Source organism: Grampus griseus, assembly GCF_964374135.1.
Source record: "Grampus griseus genome assembly, chromosome: 3".
Lineage (NCBI taxonomy): Eukaryota > Metazoa > Chordata > Mammalia > Artiodactyla > Delphinidae > Grampus > Grampus griseus.
Genome location: NC_139019.1, coordinates 91,366,951 through 91,385,577, shown reverse-complemented (window position 1 = coordinate 91,385,577; position 18,627 = coordinate 91,366,951). Strand labels below are relative to the sequence as shown.

Genomic DNA, 18,627 nt, shown 5'->3' with positions numbered 1-18,627 from the left:
ACTACTTTCCTCTAAAATAAAATCTGCCACCCTACTCCTTACCCTGAGATTCCTTTCATCACTTCCCCAATAGTCAGCTTTACATCCTGTGGAAAGAGGGGTGTGAGTCTGTAATCCAAAATATTTCCAAGTTGGAGGATCAGTGTGAAAAGTAGATGGGAGTGGGACTGGGGTTGTGTAAATGGGTACAGTTCTTGGAGGAGCGCTGGACCCCTGTTCTCTAGGACCTGAGCCTCCAGCCCTTACTGTGGGTCTGAGGTCTCTGTTCCTTGGGGCCGGCCTGCACGGGAAGAAAGTGCAGCCACTGTGGAGAATAACTGCAAGATAGCTGGCGGTCAGGTAGCTGCGCATGTTCACTGCTGCTCTGTTGCTGCAGCTGCAGAAGCAGCTCTGCACTGCCTTTGTCAGGTCTGGGCTGCCCGATGAAACCCACGGAAATATCTACTCCTCTCCACCCCTCTCAGCCAGTCACTCATCCCTATTTTTAGGATTCCTTAGCAACTGAGCGGCCTGTTATTCCGTAACTAATATTTTGCATTCCTGATTCCATTCCTACAGTTATCACCCCTCCTTCCTCCTAAATGTATGCCATATTGTCCCTGCAAGTTCTCCCCGTGAATGTATGTCTTATTGTTCCTGCAAGTTCTCCAAGGACAGGAAAAGCACATTCATCAGGATCTGCTCTGTGCCTCATAACTCCTGGATTCACGAAATTCTTCCTCTGTCAACCCTAAATTCCTTCTAATGAAGTTGAACCCTATTCCTCGTTCTCCATCTTCACCAGAGATGAGGAATAGCCAATCAACATTCTCTTTGTAATAAACTTTCATTTTGCTTAATCAGAAACAAGAAAAGCATGATATTTTAAAAAATCAGTTATCTGCTTTTGAAGAAGTCAAAGGGCAAGAGAGCTGCATCTGGCCCACTCTGCCCCACTACAGGAGGAGGTCAGGGGAGAATTCCTTCTTTAAGTCACCAGACCTAAGGAATACTGCCATTTTGTTGTAAATCAAAGCAGCATTTGTGCTACTGTTGCAAGATGTTATAACACAATGGAGTGGGGGGAAATCTCTGCCTTTTTTTTTTTTTTGTGGTACGCGGGCCTCTCACTGTTGTGGCCTCTCCCGTTGCGGAGCACAGGCTCCGGACGCGCAGGCTCAGCAGCCACGGCTCACCGGCCCAGCCGCTCTGCGGCATGTGGGATCCTCCCGGACCGGGGCACGAACCCGTGTCCCCTGCATCGGCAGGCAGACTCCCAACCACTGCGCCACCAGGGAAGCCCAAATCTCTGCCTTTTTAAACTTAGGATCATTTATAATCATTAAGTCTTGGCAGATCTAGTCCCCACCCATCACTCCCTCTTACTAACAGCTTGTTCCTATTCTTAGCTTGGTGGGAATGTTTGACTATGTGATGTATTTGGGGAAAATAAGCTAGAGTCACTGAACGTACAAAGGAAGAAGCTCATTTTGTAGATGTTTAAATTAAGATAATGCTAACCTTAAAAAAATAGTCTATCTTCACAATAAAATCCAATTTTAAATGTATCATATTTATTATGAACATTTCTTTCTAATAAAAAAAAGATTCTATTTGTCTTTTACCATGAGAACTTGGCAATAGCCTGTTCTATAGTGAGCTTCAACAAATACCAATGTACTTTCAAGTTGGACAGTGTGGGTTCTAGGCTCACTGATAGGGATTTTGTACTTCTGCTTTTCTGTGGCAGCTGGTATGCTCCACTGAAGAATTTTCCCTCAGTGGAGGCTGAAGCAGGACATTCTTTGGGGCAGGCCCTTCATTTTCTTGCCAACTCTTTGAAGCTTTGCCCAGTGCAAAGCTCACATCACTCTAGTACATAGTGGAATGACAAGATGGAATTTGCAGTAGGATGAGCTCTGTGAGCCCAGGAATTGTAAACTCTTTGGATATAGATTAGAATAATACCTTCACTAACTAATACCAACACTAACTTCAGCCTAGTAAACTAAGATCGAAAATTAAAGAAAGATGTGTGGTATTCTTGGTATATTAGAGCCACTGATTGCCTCAAAGAGCCCCCTTTTACCCAGAATATTACATGCTTCCTAACAGCCCAATGGAGGAAGTCACCATTATGACTCTTACCCCTAAGATTAAGGTATGTGTAGATTTCATACTTCACTCTATAATTTTGCCATCAGAGTCTGTCTTTTAGACATTGTCATCTGCTCTTAGTAAATGCTGTGGATAAATGTATTCTAACAACTTCATCCACATTAATATATACATTTTCCTAAAAAAATTATTTTAATTCTCACGTATACTTACTAAATGACGTGAATAACTTTTATTGTTATCAAAGATAAGCCAAAAAGACTACTTTTGCGTCAGCCAGCTGTATGTTTGAACAGAATTATTTGGCAATTTGCCTCAATTTTCAGAATCACATTGATCCAGCTGACACTCTGGTAATTTTAGTCAAATGCTGCTTGGGATGACCCTGCCCAAATGGTTCACTGGGGACCTTAGGGACCCAGAAGTCTTTCGTCCCCTAAGTCTAAAAGCTTTCAGCCAAGGAGCTAGAGGCAGAAGTGGAAACTAAACCAATCCATGCTACCACCCTCACTGCCACCCTGCCCTCTGCAAGCTTTTCAGTCCAGGACAAGAGTCCATCTGAGATCTGGCTTGTTTCCTTTGTTTCAGAAAGCACCAAGAAAGGGAAGCTCTGTGCTCTCTAGGGATGCTCTTCCTAAATTCCTAGCATCAGGATTTGATGGTTCTAAGTACAGCAATGGAGCCCTCTCCCCCTCTTCTCTTCCCCTGTAACTTTCTATCTCCTCCAGCAGGAATAAATGGTGGGCATCATGTTTCTCCAACCTCAGCCAGAAACTAATTAAATTCTGGTACCCAAAGGGGCCCTTTTGTTCTTTTACTAAAGGCAAGTCCAGCATCTTCTGTGTTTAATACCTGAAAAGCCAGTTTGTAATAGAAATTTATGGGTAATACACCTAGAAACAATACATCCAAGTAGCTCCTTATGGTGAGATTTTGCCAAAATGTTCTATTTCATTCTTATGTAACTCCTATGAGCTAATTTGTGAAATAAGATTTTGGCCCTAAGCACATTTCTTAGAAGTAAATAAGGAATTTAGGTAAATATTATGCAAGTGACTTTGAGCTACTACTCCTGTATTCCCTCCACTATCAGTTTTAATAACAGTTTTTAAAATACCATGTTTTGAAGGGAGCTTTATTTTTCTCAGCTCTGTCTCGCATCTGCTACATTTAGTAACAAAGCCATAATCTGGGGTTTATGATATTAATTGCTGTGGAGATTAATGTAATGCTATGCTCTTAAGGTTTTACTGAGACAGCATGGATGAGTAAAGGGGTTTGAAACATAAATAATACACTACAGTAAGCATTTGAGAAAAGTAAAACATTTAATAAATAGAATCAATTTTAGAATTAATATGTACTCACCTTTGTACTCACATATTGCTTGGTTGCATGTACAATTTAAAGGATTAGGTCAAAGCAAATTCTGTTTGAAAAAAAAACCTATTACTTGTGAAATGAAACTGCACACAAAAGAAGAGATGATGTTATTGTATTTCAAAGTGACCTCCATTCTACATCCCAGCATAAAATATTTTTACAAAGATAATTGACCTCTCTTCCACCTCAGAATACTAGATTAGTGACACTTGGTTATGGTGTGTGTGTGTGTGTGTGTGTGTGTGTGTGTGTGTGAACAAGTATAGGAGGAAAGATAGCCCTGTAATAGAAGACTTTTCTTGCTTCAATAATAATTTTCTTAAAGCCTTTTATTCCTGCCACTAGAGTGAAAGGAAACAATGCCTCTCTTTCTTAGCACCTGCCTGCCTTCCCATTCCCTCCAGTTCAAGGTAGAAGAAAAATAGGCCTGAGCCTTCCTCCAAGCTTCCTGTCTCAGGAATTTACTAACCCCTGGGCACTGGTGAGCAAATTACAACATCCATGTTCAACAACAACAACAAAAGGAACCTCTACCCTTATCTTGTGCTATATGCAAAAATAGATCATAGACATAAATGTACAACCTATAAACTATAAAACTTCTAGAAGAAATCATAGGAGAAACATTTTGACCTTGAGTTAGGCAAATTTTCTTAGATATAACACCAAAAACATGTTTTATTTAAAAAACAACTGATAATTTGGATTTCAAAATTTTAAACTTCTCCTCTTCAAAAGACACCACACAATGAAAATACAAGCTACAGACTGGGAGAAAATATTTGTAAAATGCATGTCGTTTAAAAGATTTGTATCCAGAATATGTAAAGAGTTCTCTAGACTCAATCATAAAAAACAAGTGCCACTACACACCTATTAGAAAGACCAAATCTGGGACATTGACAACACCAAATGCTGGCAAGGATGTAGAATAATGGGAACTCTTACTCATTGCTGATGGGAATACAAAATGGTACAGCCACTTTGGAAGACAGTTTGGCAATTTCTTACAAAACTAAGTTTTGTAAGTTTCTTACTCTTACTATACAATCCATTAATCATGCTGGTATTTACTCAATGGAATTGAAAACATATCCACACAAAAACCTGCACAGAGATATTAATAGCAGCTTTATTCATAATTGCCCAAACTTGGAAGCAACTAAGATGTACTTTAGTAGATGAATGAATAAATAAACTGTAATACAGCCATATAGTGGAATACTATTCAGCACTAAAAAGAAATAAACTATCAAGTCATTAAAAGACATGGAGGAAATGTAAATGCATATTACTAAGTGAAAGAAGCCAATCTGAAAGGGCTTCATACTGTATGATTCCAATCGTATGACATTCTAGAAAAGACAACTCTATGGCAATAATAGAAACATCACTGTTTCTTGGGAAGGGGTGGTAAAGGTATAGGCAGAGCACAGAGGATTTTAAGGGCAGTGAAAATACTCTGTATGATATTCTAATTCACTATACATTTGTCCAAACCCACAGAATGTACAATACCAAGTGTGAACCTAAGATAAATATGAACTTTGAGTGATTGTGATGTGTCACGGTAGTTTCATACTTGGTAACAGATGTATGTACCATTTTGGTGAGTAATGCTAATAATGCAGAAGTTGATTCATGTAGGGAGGTGTTTGAGGATATGTGGAAAATCTCTGTACCTTCCTCTCAATTTTGCTGTGAACCTAAATTGCTCTTCCAAAAAGGTCTTTAAGTAAGTAAATAAACAAGTGGAATTATTCATAATCATTCTAAACTAAAAACAACACAAGTGTTCCTCAACCAGTGACTGGGTAACAAACTGTGGTACTGTATACTGCAATCTGTATACTGCAATAAAAAGAAATGAACTACTGATGCATGCAACAACATGAGGGAATCTCTAATACATTATGTTAAGTGAAAGTAGCTAGACTCAAAAGTCTACATACTATATGAGTCCTTCTAAATGTCATTCTGGAAAACAAAACAAAACCAGAGGGATAGGAAACATTGGTCAGCACCTGGAGATGGGGAGAGGGGTTGATCACAAATAGGCTTAAGTGAATTTGGGGGGATGATGGAACTATTCTATATCTTGATTGCAGCGGTAGTTACATGACTAGAACTCATAGAACTGTACTCATAGAACTGTACTCTATGAGGAATTTTACTGTGTATAAATTATACCTAAATTTTTTAAATGTTAAAAACAAACAAACAAAAAAACCCTAAAACAACCTCTGACCCAGAGTTGGTATGGTCACTGTTGACGGAGACTGCTGGCTTCTTAGCTCTCTACAAGTGGGGTTGCCAGCTAACCCCACACATGTTTTATTTCAGGCCACACGGGTTGTGCAATGGTTTGTCTCCTTTCTCGTAGACAGCTGCTGACTGATGTTGAAAGACAAGACAAGGAGAACTTTCTCTTTCCTTTATTTCTTTTCCATTTCTTCCTCCCCTTTCTGCTTTTCCCCCAGCTCTTTTCTTTCACTCCTTTTCCCTATTGATTTATCAGTCTGTGCCTAGCTGAAAGAGATCTGCTGGAGGCTATGGTGAGTGGGGCAAAGGGAAGCATTTGCTCTGAACAGAAGTGTATTAGTAAATGATTAACAATGAGCTTTCTGAAACACACACATGAATGCACACACAGATTTATTTTAAATTCTACTGATATAAAGGATATAGAACACATAGTTTATAAATAATAATAGAATATACATTATTCTTTAGTGTGAATTCCATATAGCCAATTGATTCCCAGTGAATGTTTCATTGATTTTTGCTGAACTTTTGTATCTGTAGCCAACATACCATTGTAAATAACAAACAAGTGTAGTTTTGACAAGAATCCTGGCTGTTATTTTCACTGACATTAATGATTAAGATGAAAGTGAAACAACAAAGGTATGTGTTGGAACTTGACTCATTATTCATCAATGACCTGAGTGACTTGGATGAATTTGATAATAGTTTTTGAATACTGGAGGAATAGTTCCTTGAACTTTGTGCTAGTCACAATGTAACAGCTATAGACACGACATGTTTTTAAGTTTAATCTACAGTATTAACATTTTCTCCATCACTATACAATCAACAAAACAATAAATTGAGCCCAAATTTGGAGCATCCTTCTATTTCCACGGTTTAAATACTCTCACACTGAACAATTCCAAACTACCAACGTGAAATCACTGGACAAAGAGAAGTCCTCCAGCACACCATTATACACTATTTCCACCATCCAGATACAGTAGATGGAAACAGCATCAGGAACACAGGCAACAACAAAATGTAGTAAAATAAGTTAAAATGATGAGTTTTGAGTATGACTTTTGCTCTGAGTGTAATTTATTTAATTGAAAGCTTACATCATCGAATTTTTAATAATAACTGTGTTTAAGAACTAGCTCACAAAATTCCTGAAATTTAACAATCAGTTTTCTAGCACTTCTTTGAGCTGGCTCCAGCCCATTAAGTATCCGAGTGCAAGACTATGGGCCCCTGCCCCACCACAGATTCTGCAGCAGCAGAGGCAGTATGAAGGGAGAATGGGTGCAAACTTATGTTGCTTCCCCAAGCGCCACTACCCTCAAAAGCAGCCAGGGCTGCTTTAGCCTTGTGGGATATTTCCCTGAGCCATTCAGACTGGTTGTCAGGGCTAAAATGTCAATGTCATCAGCCACATCTTAAACTGTATGAGAAAATGGATGTGGATTTCAGTGGCATAAATGGTTTGGTGTTCTTCATTAAATTTCATCCATTAAAATATTCTCTTGTTGCTAATGAGGATTTATTGTTCAGGGAAAATATATTATTCTGAAATTCCTTTTATTTTTAAAGTCAAATATGGGAAGATAGTCATCAAAATGTGAACAATTATCTTGGATGGTGAGGTTTCTTTCCTTCTTCTTGCAATTTTCTGTGGTTTACAAATTTTATACAATAAACATGTAACACCATGGTAATATGTAAAAAAATTGAGACAAATCTTTGGTAACTTGATATTTAAAAGTGTATTGATGTTATGCTTTAAAGACCAAAAGAATAAGTTGCATTTTCGGTAAAAGAATGCCCCTGGAAACAAACATTACTATGTTCAGTTTCATTTAAAAGCCAGATGTCCAGGAATTGGATATGGCTAATTATCAATTTCTACCCAGATGGAGTGTTTTCTTTTTTTCTATCATTAGATGGAAAAACACAGAATCTCTGACTGCTTACTTTATTACATTTAGTCACTTTAGTTGGAAAGCTTTAAGGAATAGGTGGAGCTTAGATAAATGTCAGTTTATTCTATTATGAATGAAAAGTTGAAGCAGATACAAGAGATAGAAGGCAAAGAGTTAAAATGTGTAATTAGTTATGTGATGAAGATTTTTAAGCCTGCTCTTTGTCGAATTCCAGCAGTGTTAGAAATGGAATATATCCCTTCTCATGTATTAATCTTCTTCCTGTATTAATCTGTTGCTGTGTAACAAATTACTCTAAGACTTAGCAGCTAAAAACAATAGCTATTATTTCACAGTTTCTATATGTCAGGAAGTTGAGCATAGTTTATGAATTACTTGGCTCCCTGTAGCTCAAGGTCTTTCTATGAAGCTGTTAGCCAAGGTTGTGGTATCATCTGAAGGCTTGACTGGGAGAGGATCCACTTCCAGGCTCACTCACATGATTGTTGTGGGATTGCATTCCTTGTGAACTGTTGGACTAAGAACCTCAGTATCTTGCTGGCTTTTGGCCAGAGCCCTCCTCTGTTCCACACCATATGGGTCTCTCAATAAAGCAGCTCACAACGTGGCAGCTGGCCTCCTTAGAGCAAACAAGGAAGAGAAACATCTAAGGTATGATATTTGCTTCCTGTCTTTCAGGGCTCACTGTTCTCCACTGCCAGGTGTCCAGTGCCTCAAAAACAAACAAACAAACAAAAACATTGCTTCACATATTTCATCCAGTTTGGGGTTGTTTAAAGCTTGAGGGTGTACCTGGTACTTATTACTCCATCTTATCCAGAAGTGGAAGTGTCTGAAAATCTTTATTAATAATCCTATCATACTTCTCTGCTAGAAATAAATTTAATTTAATTTCTTATATTTTTATTTTTGTAAGCATAAGGTAATGTGTTTTAAAATTATTCTTATTGATTAAAGAAAAATTATCAGCACAAAAAGTAAAATTAGAAATCAATGTCTTAATGAGATGGACTGGGGGAATTAATAGGGCATTAATAAATGTTAAATTATTCTTTTGCTTGGCATTCAGGGCAATGAATCATTGAGAAATGCTTGCTTCTCTTTGGTAAAGTGGTGGGATACCCATTGTGAAAATGGAGTCGAGAAAGAGAACCAGTATGACTCTGGATGCCTTCTCAGGCAAATCAGTTTTAGAGACAAAGTCATATGAAAGTTGTTGATCTGAAATCACTTCCTTAAAACCATCCCTTACACATATTATTATTTCCCACATGTGCCATGACATAAAAATGGTTGGGAAGCACTAGTGTTGACAGTGCTCCATATCCCATTTCTGTTTGTAACTATGACTGGCTAAATGTGTCTTTGCTAGACTTCTCCAAGAAGAACTAGCAACCACCTCTGCAGTGGTCCTCCGCTGGAGTCTTCCTCCCCTTATGTTCTGGGCTGGAGTCTTTCCTCCACCTTGGTTCTTCTGTCACTTCCTGTCTTACAGATACTTGTCAAAAATCTCTAATGAACTGATGGAACACTCTCCCATTCTCAACATTCATGGATGTTTTCCCTTTTATGTACACTTATTGGTCAGGGAGCAGGTCCAGGTTTTGTCATGAATAGGTTTTGGATGTGGACCTTGTCAAATGCTTTTCTGAATCAATTGATAATGATCATATGATTTTTCTTCTTTAGCCTATTGATATGTAGATTACATTGATTTTTTTTTTTTTTTTAAATGTTAAACAGTCAGGCATACCTGGAATAAGTCCTACTCGGTCATGTATATTTTTTAATACAGTGTTGGATTTGATTTGCTAATATTTTGTTGATGATATTTTCATCTAAGTTTAAGGGAGATGGTCTGTAGTTTTCTTTATTGTAATGTCTTTATCTAATTTTGGTATCATAGTAATACTGGCCTTATAAAGTGAATAGAGAAGTGTTCCTTCCTCTTCTGTTCTCTGAACAGATTGTATAAAATTGGTGCTCATTTTTCTCAGAATACTTGAAAGAATTCTCCATTTCTTTTTCCAGGGAATTATAATGACAAGTTCAATTTCTTTAATGGTTATAGGACTATTCTATTTCATCTTGTTTGAGTTTTGGTGGTGTGTAGAATTGATCTATTCTGAGTTGTTGAATTATAAGTTATTGGTGTCTGTGATATTCCCTTATTACTCCTTTAAAGGCTGCAGGAACTATAATGATAAACTGTTTCATTACTGATATTGATGATTTGTGTCTTCTCCCTTTGGCAGTCTTGCTGGAAGTCTATTAACTAGCTTTTTGTTGCATTTGTTTGTTTTGTTTTATTTTGTTTTCCAGTGTCATTGATTTCTGCTCTTTCTTTTTTCTAGCTTCTTAAGGTTATTGATATGAGACTTTCCTAATGTAATCTTTCTAATTTTTCTGAGTAATATTTAATGCATAAATTACCTTCTCAGCACTACTTTAGCTGTAACCCAGAAATTTTGAAATGTTGTATTTTTATTTTCATTCAGTTCTGTGTATTCTTTTTTTTTAATATTTATTTATTTGGCTGCTCTGGGTCTTAGTTGTGGCATGCGGGATCTTTGTTGCTGCATGTGGGATCTTTAGTTGTGGCATGTGGGATCTTTAGTTGAGGCATGCGAACTCTTAGTTGTGGCATATGGGATCTAGTTCCCTGACCAGGGATCGAACCTGGGCCCCCTGCATTGGGAGCGCAGAGTCTTAGCCACTGGACCACCAGGGAAGTCCCAGTTCTGTGTATTCTTTTAAATTTCCTTTGAGACTTTTTCTTTGACAAGATGTGATTTTTTTGTTTGTTTTAGGCTGCACTGCATGGCTTGTAGGATCTTAGTTCCCTGACCAGAGATTGAACCCAGGCCTTCAGCAGTGAAAGCACAGAGTCCTAAACACTGAACCACAAGGGAATTCCAAAAAAGGTATGATTTTAGAGGGTGTTGTTTAATTTCCAAGTATTTGGAAAATTTCCTTTTGCCTTTCTCTTATTGATTTTTAATTCAATTCCATAATGGTCAGATACTATACTTTGTATAGTTTCAATTCTCTTAAATTGTTAACATTTGTTTTCTGACCCAGCATTTGGTCTATTATTGGTGCTTGAAGAAAAAAATATGTATTCTGCTATTGTGGGTAGAATGTCTATAAATGTCATTTAGATCCTGTTGGTTGATTGTGTTGTTTAGGTCTTCTATATGTTTGCTCATTTTCTGACTGTTAGTTCTATCAGTTGCTGAGAGGGGGATGTTGAAGTCCCCAATTATAATTTCAGGGATCAATGTTTTATGAGAGATCAATTTTGGAGTCCCTGTGTAAGAGAAAAAAATAGAAAATTTGAATACAAATTTAAGTAAGGAAGTAAATATTAATTTAGAATGAGAAAAAATCACAACAAATTATACATTTGGAATGCCAACATAAAATCCACAAATATCACAAAATCCAAAAAACAATATAGTATGTTTATTATTTTACTGCCTGACATACTTCTATAATACTTTTCCCTACATTTTTTGTCTGGATTCTCTTTACTTGCCTCTGCATATGACAGTGATTTTGTTTTATCATATTTGTATCAATTGAAAAGATCATTCAGTGTTTCTTCAAGTATGGTTGATCAAAAAATTTTTTATTACTGATAAGTTTTTTTTTTAGCTTGACAACTTGTAATTTTTTAAGATTGTAGTCACATTTGGGGATGCTTCTATTAGGTTTCATTTATAGGAGCTATAAAATTTGGAAGAATTTTCTACAGACTAGCTTCTGGCTCTGTACTTCTGGTACAAGGGCCATAGGATGTATTCATATTGCAGCACAACCTCTGGCCCTGCACCTTGGTGTTACAATACTGGGAAAGTCAGACAATGGCTGGAGGAGTATTCCTGGAAGCTATTCCTCTGCAAGGATGGCTAGCAATAAAATACTACTCACAGAAGTGACTGTGACTCATATAACTATTCTCCCACTCAATTCTAACAAATTGTATCCCAAGCTCAACTTCCCTTTAACTGGATTCCAAAATGACTCCAACCACTCTAATACTACCTGACACAAGGAGAACTGTGATAGAGGGGAAATCAGAGTAGGAAGAGACAATGCCCTTAACCAATTGTGGTTGAAATATATTACTTTTGCAGGTTTTAGAAAATCGTACAAACACATGAACATATTGCTAAGGCACCTTCCAGGACCTTGGAAAGGGCCTGTGCAAATGGGCGTCTTTGAAACCTAACCTTCATTAGTTTCATTGAAAATTAAGCCCTGCTGACATTTTAATGGGATACAGAGAGAAGGGAGGTAAACACTTGTACTTAGTCTGCTATCTTGAAGCAGAAGTTTCTTGGATGTCTTTTTTTTTTCTTAACTATTATGAAAGTTTCCAAGTATACCCAGAAGCACTGAGAATGGTATAATGGATATTCATGGTTCTCATCAACCAAGTTCTAAAATTATCAAATTTTGCTGATCTTGTTTATTTGGATGCTTCCAGTTCAAGACATTGTAGGGCATAGGTACAAAGATGAATGAGACATGGATTCTGCCCTCATGTATGTACCTGGTGAAGAAGATGAGGCATGAGCCCTACACACCATGTCATACTGCCCAAAGGAGGACCCGGGACTGTGGAAACAGAGAACACCTTCAGCCAGGAATGACCAGTAAAAGCTTCCAGGAAGAAATGGGCTACTTAGGAGACAAGTACATTTTTTTAACTTGTTCAAGCTAAGACAGAATTGAAGTATCTGAAATACATATTTCTGATTTTTCACTCTAGAATGTTCCTCTTGGCTTTCGGGAAATAGTTCAACCTCTTTGCTCTTTATCTAGATCTCTAATACTCAGATTCATCCAGATTTGAGTAACGTTTATTGAATGCTTGGTAGGTGCCACGCATTTTCACATACAATATTTCATATAATCCTCACAACAAGTCTGAGAGACAGATACCATCATCCCCATCCGTGAAGATGAGAAGACAGATCCAGAGGGACAACCTGCCTAAGGCTGCACAGATAGGAAGCATAACTAAAATCCAGGATTCTAATTCCACTTTTAGTATTCTTGAAGTTATACCTGTATCTGCATGGTACTTTCCTTAAACTTTTCAAAGGATTTCCCCAGTTCAGAAACCCTCTGTGGTTCCCAGTCACTACAGGATAAGACTGATAATGAAAGTCCTTACACTACCATTTCCCTTTCTCTACAATCCAGTCTTTGTTTTCCTTCAACTTTGTCTTCCATTCACAAGACTGCATCTGAACCTTCTTCTGGTGTCTGGGAAGTTGCCTTCCTCATGAAGCAGAGCCCACCTCTCACAATGGAAATCCAAAGTCCATGCGGTCATTCTCCCAGCCTCCCTATCAGTTAGAGCTGTGCTGTCATATATGATAGCCACTAGCCACATGTAGCTATGGAGCACATGAAATGCAGTAGCGTCACAGGTTGAAATGATAATATTTTGGATATATTGGCTTAAATAAAATATGTTGTTAAAATTAATTTCCCCTTTTTCTTTAATTTTCTTAATGTGGCTTCTAGAAAATTTAGGATTATGTATATGGCTTGCATTATATTTCTATCGGACAGCATTGAGCTAGAGTGTTAACACGGGACTGGGTTGTGTCAGTCATTTGTCCCCAGGCTTGGGACTGACAGCTAGCATGGTGAAGTCACAGTGACCCTCTGTTCTAATGAGAGTAGTGGCAGCATAGTAACTGTATCTGTTTCCAGGGGCAGCAGTGACATCATCCAGTGTCTAGGTCAAGTGCTGTTGGTGGTCCCAGGTTTGGTTATCTGTATCCAGCAGTGGATACCGGGGTGGCTCCTCAGGACCAGTTCTGGGCATAATGTTGAGTGTTGCTCCTGTATATCCTACAGGCACCCAATATTCTTCTAACGAATGCCTTTTCTGCTAAGGTTCTTCATGAATTCTCTCCTCTCCACCCCAGTCCACAATGATTCTTCTTTCACATCAACAGTGAATCAGATCCAAACTACACACTTGACACTTGACCTGTGCTAGTTATATTATCACAGGAAAGTACCTTTCTCTTCAGCCAGACTGTAAAATTCCCCAGGGCAGGAACCCTGGTTTTTTTTGCATAATTGTTTCTCAGTAGCTCTCAGGTCATCTTGGTTATATCATCTCTGGAGGAATACTTGTTAGCTATCGCTGCAGAGCTCTGAGGTAGACAGAGCAGCTATCATAATTCCTGTTCATGCAGATCAGGAGACTTGCTCCGTGGGGTAGAGGGACTGGCCCCAAAGTCCTGCAGCTGGTTGCTGCCAAATTGAGACAGTAACCCAGAACTCCTCACTGCTCATCCCCACCTCTTTCCTCTACTTCAGGCCCTAGCATATACATATATATATGTGTGTATATATGTACACACACACACACGATGGTATATTTGTTTCTAGGGCTGCTGTAACAAAGTGCCACAAACTGGGAAGCTTAAAATAATGGGTATTTATTGTCTCACAGTTCTGGAGGCTATAAATCTGAAATCAAGGTATTGACAGGACCAGGCTTCCTCTGAAACCTGTAGAGAAATCCTTGCTTGCCTCTTCCTAAATTCTAGTGGTTGGCTAGCAAACTTTGGTATTCCTTGGCTTGTAGCTACATAACTCCAATCTTTGCCTTTGTCATCACATGGCTTTCTCCCTGTGTGTCTCTTTCTTCATATGGCTGTCTTCTTATAAGGACACTAGTTATTGGATTAGGGGTCCACCCTACTCTAGTATGACCTCTTTTTTTTTTTTTTGCGGTACGCAGGCCTCTCACTGTTGTGGCCTCTCCCGCTGCGGACCACAGGCTCCCAACACGCAGGCTCAGCGGCCATGGCCCACGGGCGCAGCCGCTCTGGGGCATGTGGGATCCTCCCGGACTAGGGCACAAACCCGTGTCCCCTGCATCGGCAGGCGGACTCTCAACCACTGCGCCACCAGGGAAGCCCTAGTATGACCTCATTTTAACTTAACTAATTACATCAGCAATGATCCTACTCCCAAATAAGTTCATACTGGTTAGTACTTGAGATTAGGAATTCAACGTATCTTTTGATGGGTGGGGGAATATTCAACCCATAACAGATGTTAACCATAAGAGGAGAGAATACCATAGTAACCAAAGACATTGCCTTGATTCCAGGATTTATTCCGAGGAGGAATCATACTACAGTGGGGTAGAAGGTGGAGGAGTCTTTTTCGGTATATATTCCCACCCACTACTTGGTTTGCTTATGGACTAACTGGGTTTGGTTGACAAGTGTGTGTTATTGTGAGTTAACAGTATACAAACGATGGTGTATAATTCTGATGAGTAGATGGGATAAGTGACTGTTGCAGTAACCCTGTCACTCTTTGCCAGAGAACTGTCTTTGATGACTAAAGTATTACTTGGAACCTAGATGAAAGAGTTAGTCATACAGTAACAAGCCTAACTGAGGGGATGCAGCTAGCATTTAGGGAATGCACCCATTTTTCTGTATCTCCTCTTTGATCAAACATATAAAAGTTATTAATAAAAAGAAATACAAATTTTAAAAAGACATGAAAAGGAAATGGTAAAATGAGCTCTGCTCTAGTCTGAAAGAAAAGAATGACAGCAGTTTCCAATCAGGCCCTTTGTTGAGATCCTGCACAAGAATAGCAGTATGATTGGGATTCTTAAGTGGCAGTAGCTGAAATCGCTAATGAAAGCCTGCTAATGACACAGACTCAAATCACCAAACAAACCCATCTCGAAATCCAGTTTCTCTAGATGGGAAGGACATGGGCTTTAGGCTCGGCACTATCTCTTAATGTAGAACACTGGGCAAGTGACTTAATCTCTCTAAAGTTTTCTATGTATAAAAACAAGGATAACTACCTAGCAGGGGTGTAGTGAGGATTAAGTGTCTAGCAGAGTACACAGCCCATATAATAGGTGCTCCATTAAATTGAAGCCTTTGTCCTTCTAGTTCTGCAAATATCAATATATGCAATACAGGGCTTCCCTGGTGGTGCAGTGGTTAGGAGTCTGCCTGCCAATGCAGGGGGCACGGGTTTGAGCCCTGGTCCAGGAAGATCCCACATGCTGCGGAGCAACTAAGCCCGTGCAGCACAACTACTGAGGCTGAGCTCTAGAGCCCCTGAGCCACAACTACTGAGCCCACGAGCCACAACTACTGAAGCCCATACACCTAGAGCCCATGCTCCGCAACAAGAGAATCCACTGCAATGAGAAGCCTGCGCACCACAACAAAGAGTAGCCCCGCTCGCCGCAACTAGAAAGGCTGCGCGCAGCAACGAAGACCCAGCGCAGCCAAAAATAAATAAAATACATTTATTAAAAAAATATACAATACAATCTCTGCCCACTACCCCACCATCACCTACTCTTTTTCATCTCATTCTCTTTCTCTCTCTCTCTCCCCCTCTCTCTCTCATTCCTATTTATAATCTAGGAGAGGAGACATAAACAGGAAATGACTTGCATTTAATTTTAAAAGCCAACAAGTGCAAAACAATGTAGTATACCATTGACTATTTAGGTGCTGACAAACTTCCACATTCATGAATACAACAAACATATTGAGTGACCACCCATGCCAGGCATGGAGCTAGGCATGGGGTATTCACTGGTACATGAAACATCTTTCCTCTCTCGTGGAGTTCACAGTTTAGCGGGGAGCCAGTGAAGAATAATGAACATATAATTTAAAAATATGTTGAGTGCCCTGGAAGAAATGATCAGGTGCAATGATAGAGACTAATGAGAGGGCAGGAGGGAGACTTAGTTTAGGAAGGATAGCCTTTCTGAGGTGACATTTAAACTGAAACATGAAAGATGACAAGCTAGATGTGTAAAGAACCAGAGCAAGGGTCTTCAAGACAGTGGAATCAGCACGTGCAGTGAGGCAGTCAGGAGCTAGAAGTGACTGAGGAGGAGTAGTTCAGGCAGTGTCACCGAGACAGAGGGGCCGCTTGGAGTAAACTCCAACTCATACCATGGCCTCAATGCCCCTGCCTCCCCCTGACCTCATTTCCTCCCCAGGTGTCCATGCCACCTATTCTTTCTGTCCCTTAAGTGCTGGTCTCATTCCCACCTCACGCCTCTGCTTTTGCTCTTTCCTCTGTCTGGAAGGTTCTGCCACAGATGGTCTCATGACTTCTAGCCCCTATGGTCAGTCAGGTCTCAGATCAAGTGTCATCTCTGGAAAGAGATCGCTCACTAACTACCACTTCTCACTCTCCATCATCTTTTTGTGGTTTGTTATCTTCCCATCCCTTTTCACTATCGAGCATTATTTTGTTTTCTTTTAGTCTTTTATTGTTTATTTTCTCCCCTAGAATGTAAGTCCCATGAGTTTATATTACTTACTGCTATAAACCTAGAATCATATCTAGTATATAACAGACACTCAAATATTTGTTGAATTAATGCTGAATGAAATAAAGCTAAAGAGGTAACGCAAGGTAAAAGAACTGATCAAACTGTGTGACAGGGAGGACTTCCTAGAAGAGGTATGTTTTGAATTAAAATTGCGGGGTCAAGAGAGAGGAGGCCGTGTGCAGTCACAAAACAAGAATTTAGGAAATTACTCTCTCTTTCACTAGAAAAAAAGTTCGCTTTTCCACTAGATTATGAGCATCTTTAGCGCTGGAGCCGAGTTCTACTAATCTATCATCAGCGCCTAGCCTGGGACCTGGCACATAGTAGGCACGAGACAGGTTTTTGCAGAATGACTGTGAGGTGCGCAGAAGGGTGTATTAATCTGGCCGCAGTACAATTCAGGAAAAGCCGGCAGCACCCGTGCAAGGCAGAAGACAGCGACGCCAAAGCGGAACACAGCAGCCGTGCGCAGCGGCCGACACGGCTGCGCATTATATAGTTCCCTCTCCGCGAGGCTAGCGGACGCCGGCAACCTCGGCGCACGCCTGCGCACTGCATTCTTCCCGCTTCCGACAAGATGGCGGAGGCCAAGTAGCGAGGGGGCGGGGTGTGGCCGCCGGAAACCCGGCCGCTGCTGGGGGGTGGGGAGGGGAGCTGCGGGTGAAGGCCCGGGAGCAGCGGGCTGAGGCTGGCAGGATGCTGTTCCTGGGAAGCATTGTTGGCTACCGGTAAGGAAGGCGAAGCACAGAGTTGCCTTCCCAAGCCCCCCGGTGCCCCCTATGTACGCCTCCCTCGGCTCGGGTCCGGTCGCCGCGTTGCCTGCTTCGGTACCACCCTGTCCTCTCGGGTCCTGGAGCTCCGGCGGCGGCAGGGGCTGTGTCCGGCAGGAGAGGAAGCGCCGGGGCTGCGTCCGTTCTTCTGTCCGCGGGGCGAACGTCTGGCAGGTGAGTGAAGCTGCAAGCTTCGGCGTCTCCTCCTTTGGCAGACCTTTGTCGGCTTTGCCCCGCCGTTACTTAGACCCTAGTGGTGCTCAGCCGGACCCTGCCGCTCCCTTGTGTCCACGTCCCACCCCCTCCCCGCCCCGCGCCCTCTTCAGGCCTCCAGTTGGCCCCTGGCTTTGCAGGTCCTCCGTTCTCACCCAGTGGGTGGGGGTTGCGACGCCTGACGCCCTCCGCACCTTTCCTGGCTCCTAGTGAAGCGTCAGCCCTGCAAGCGGTCTCTTCTTCGCGTTAGGTGGGTGGGTCGTCCTCCTGTTTTAGTCGCCTCCCCATCTTCCTGGTTTCGTTCTTGCTTCCTTTAAAAGTTTTTAACTGGGGAGCTTAGCCGATAGCCTGGCTTACAGAGTTACAAAGAAAAAGCTTGTTATCCAGAGGCCAGTGGATTTTGTTCACCTTGTTGGGGGAATCCAGTCCCCAGGAGACTGGGATGGTTTGGGAGAGTTTGACTCCTTGACCCATCGAACTCCTGCAGAGTTGAGGAATGGTGCCGGTGACGGCAAATGATTGATCATCTAAATTAATCTTTTTCTGACTATCGCAAATCTGGTCTGTAAACTTTGGGTGGGGGACGTAAGTG

At 40.6% G+C, this 18,627-nt stretch overlaps 1 protein-coding gene across 8 annotated transcripts in view; it reads left to right on the top strand.

Moving 5' to 3' along the window:
- The first annotated feature begins 17,752 nt into the window (after nt 1–17,752).
- APC (APC regulator of WNT signaling pathway) overlaps nt 17,753–18,627 on the top strand; it is a 138,970-nt gene continuing 138,095 nt past the window's right edge. For 4 of the 8 annotated variants that reach the window (XM_082650437.1, XM_082650445.1, XM_082650442.1 and 1 more), the window contains exon 1: nt 17,753–17,996. In XM_082650437.1, coding sequence (XP_082506563.1) covers nt 17,832–17,996 — 165 coding nt within the window. In that variant the 5' untranslated portion in view covers nt 17,753–17,831. The remainder of the gene's footprint in view (nt 17,997–18,627) is intronic. The other 4 variants (XM_082650438.1, XM_082650446.1, XM_082650443.1 and 1 more) reach the window with 1 other exon arrangement.